Below are 2,780 nucleotides of genomic sequence, written 5' to 3'. Positions count from 1 at the left end.
GGTCCATAGCAGTAGTGCTGCCATACCAGACAGTGATGCAGCTGGTCAAGATGCTCTCAATGATGCAGCTGTAGAAGTTGCAAAGGATCCTAGGCGACATGCCAAACCTCCTCAGCCTCCTCAGGAAGTACAGCCGCCATTGGGCCTTCTTGACCAGCTGTGTGGTGTTAAGTGTCCAAGTGAGGTCCTCACTGATGTGGACGCCCAGGTATTTGAAGCTGCTCACCCTCTCCATCTCGAGCCCCCGGATGAACAGCGGCCAATGAGATCTCCTCTCCTTCCTCATGTCCACTATTATCTCCTTCATCTTGTCCGTGTTGAGGCTAAGATTATTGTCCTTGCACCATGACACCAGACCGACCCCCTCCCTCCTGTAGGCTGCTTCATTCCCGCCAGTGATGTGACCAATCACTGCGGTGATAATGTACGAAGATAAGGACATACTGTTTTGCTTTGTACTGAAATCATAGGTGAATCCCAATTCCGCTAACTGCATCCATGTTTCCCTCACTTGCATCTTTTCTTTGCGCCTTAGTCCTCCCTACATAAGATGCAAGGAGAAACTGCAAGGAGAGAGGAACCGAGAAAACATGTTTTAACTGACATGAGGTGTCCTTTCCTTTGAGACTTCATGTGAAGCGTCCAATCACAAACTGATTTCCAGTAAAGGGGCGTGTAAATCTGTAACAGACTTCCGCAAAGGATGCACTCATGTATCCTCGGTTGCAGCTTCCTTGCTCCTCGGTCCTCAAAGCAGGTATAAGAGCTTTGGGACGTCCTTCATCATTGCTGACCGGTGTGACTTCCGGGTCAAGCGAGGATCAAGGAGTGTGGAACAATAAAGTAAGGGATTTGGGATTTACCTCATGTTACTCCTGCAGATAATAGGCTATTTAGCCAGACGCACTACAGATAGCGGCTTATGTTAGACCAGACACACTACAGATAGCGGCTTATGTTAGACCAGACACACACAAACAGTTAAACCCATTTCTTACATTTTTGCTCATGTGGTTTTGGATTTTAGGGTCAAAACGAAGTCTTTAAATACTGAATATCATTCACAGTACATGCCAGTTTCATTTCAGAGAGGTCTGATACTTTGCATTACCCAGTGTGCAACACTTATACATTTATTCCCAATGTAGGGTTTACCTGGTCCACCTGGCGATATCGGACCTGAGGGTGCCATGGGTAAAAAAGTAAGTACTCCTCTATTTGATGCTTCTGAAATCTCTGCTTGATATGTTTGAACCAAACCTCTGCAATCTGGGATGTGTTTAAGGACAAAAGGAAATGGAGAAAGAAGAAAATCCAACTTTGTCCTCCAGCAGGTCTTTACTTATATCTCTATGATTGAATTCAGTACAAATGCTCTGATCAAAGGTAACCCACAGTTTCAAATCGAGATGCATATCTAAAGGCTACTGGGATTGTTGGTTGGATACATACTGTAAAGTCCTTTCCAGGTCTCTTTCATAACTATAGCAAAAAAAGAAGCCATGTTAACAGATTCATCAACACAAAGATAATAACCCTAGTAACTGGAGTGGCAGAGGCAAAAACTGAAATGTGTTGAAGAATATAAAGTGGGAAAATACATGTGCTATAATAAATCATTCTCTCTGTTCTGAGAATTTTTCTCAGAATAACACTACACTCACGAAGTTGACATTTAAAATACATTTAGATTAAATCAATTTATCATGGGCATAAATAACATCACAAATGTCAAGTAGCCCAACAAACTGATGTGGCCATATGCTTGAACACATATATATGAGTTATGATCCATCACCAGTGAGACATTAAAAATGCTTCTGAAGTACCTCATCTGTTATTACCTTGTCAGCCTTTTTTTTTTTTAAACCCCCTCTCCTGGTGCTAATAAGTAAGTATAGGTGCTAATTCTGCCATGAGCCCACAGTCCCCACCAAATGTACCCTCCTTAATTATATTGGCATGTTCATTTTAATTGTCTGTTTGTCATCTTATATCACTTGAATGCTAATGTCTGGCTTTAAATGATGTCCCAACATTCCTGAAAGGGCAAGGGGGAAAAAAGTGCACCTATGAACATTTCCACGCCCTCTTCATGCTTCTTGGGTGCCCTCCTGGTGCAAACTGTTACTGAGATTTACAGCTTCTGAGTGAATAATTGCATTCTTTACCACTGACGTTGTGACTGAGGGAATTAAGGACCACCATAATACACATCCAAACCCCTTTTAAAAATAGCTGAATATTACAGGGAGGAAAAACAGCTCTGGTATATTTATATGAGTCTGGAGTGGAAGAAACTAGATCAGAGCAATGGTAGAGACTTGGGACTTCTTTGCTGATCTTGGCCATTTGAAGTTAAATTCTGAATTAGATTCACAAAGCAACTCTTTTCAACTATTTGTGCATCTGTGTGTGTACTTACATATTTTTGATTTGATTTGATTTATTCTTTCAAGCATGTAAAGACAGTTGATATGTCAACACATAATTTTACACATATCCAACAAATGCTAATCGAATATCAATTTGCTTATACCTAGTACATGCTACATTGGTGTGATCCCTATACCCCATCTTATGCACAATTCGTATCGCTCTTTTTTGTAATATATACAATGGTTGAAGTGAGCTTTTGTATGTATTTCCCCAGTTTTCAACGCCATACTCTAAGTATGGTAAAATCAATGAAGAATACAAAATACGTAGTGCTTTCCCGTCCAAGATATATCTAACCCTTGCCAATATCGATATATTTTTTGCTATTTTGTTCTGAACAT

General features: G+C 40.8%; 1 protein-coding gene across 1 annotated transcript in view; it reads left to right on the top strand.

Moving 5' to 3' along the window:
• LOC109951466 (collagen alpha-1(XXVIII) chain-like) overlaps window positions 1-2,780 on the top strand; it is a 59,997-nt gene that overhangs the window by 21,156 nt on the left and 36,061 nt on the right. The window contains exon 12 of the mRNA XM_020585984.1: window positions 1,149-1,202. Within this exon, the coding sequence (XP_020441640.1) occupies window positions 1,149-1,202 (54 nt within the window). The remainder of the gene's footprint in view (window positions 1-1,148; window positions 1,203-2,780) is intronic.

Source organism: Monopterus albus, unplaced genomic scaffold (assembly GCF_001952655.1).
Source record: "Monopterus albus unplaced genomic scaffold, M_albus_1.0 scaffold391.1, whole genome shotgun sequence".
NCBI lineage: Eukaryota > Metazoa > Chordata > Actinopteri > Synbranchiformes > Synbranchidae > Monopterus > Monopterus albus.
Note: the sequence above shows the minus strand (reverse complement) of the source record. Positions and strands in the feature narration are given on the sequence as shown.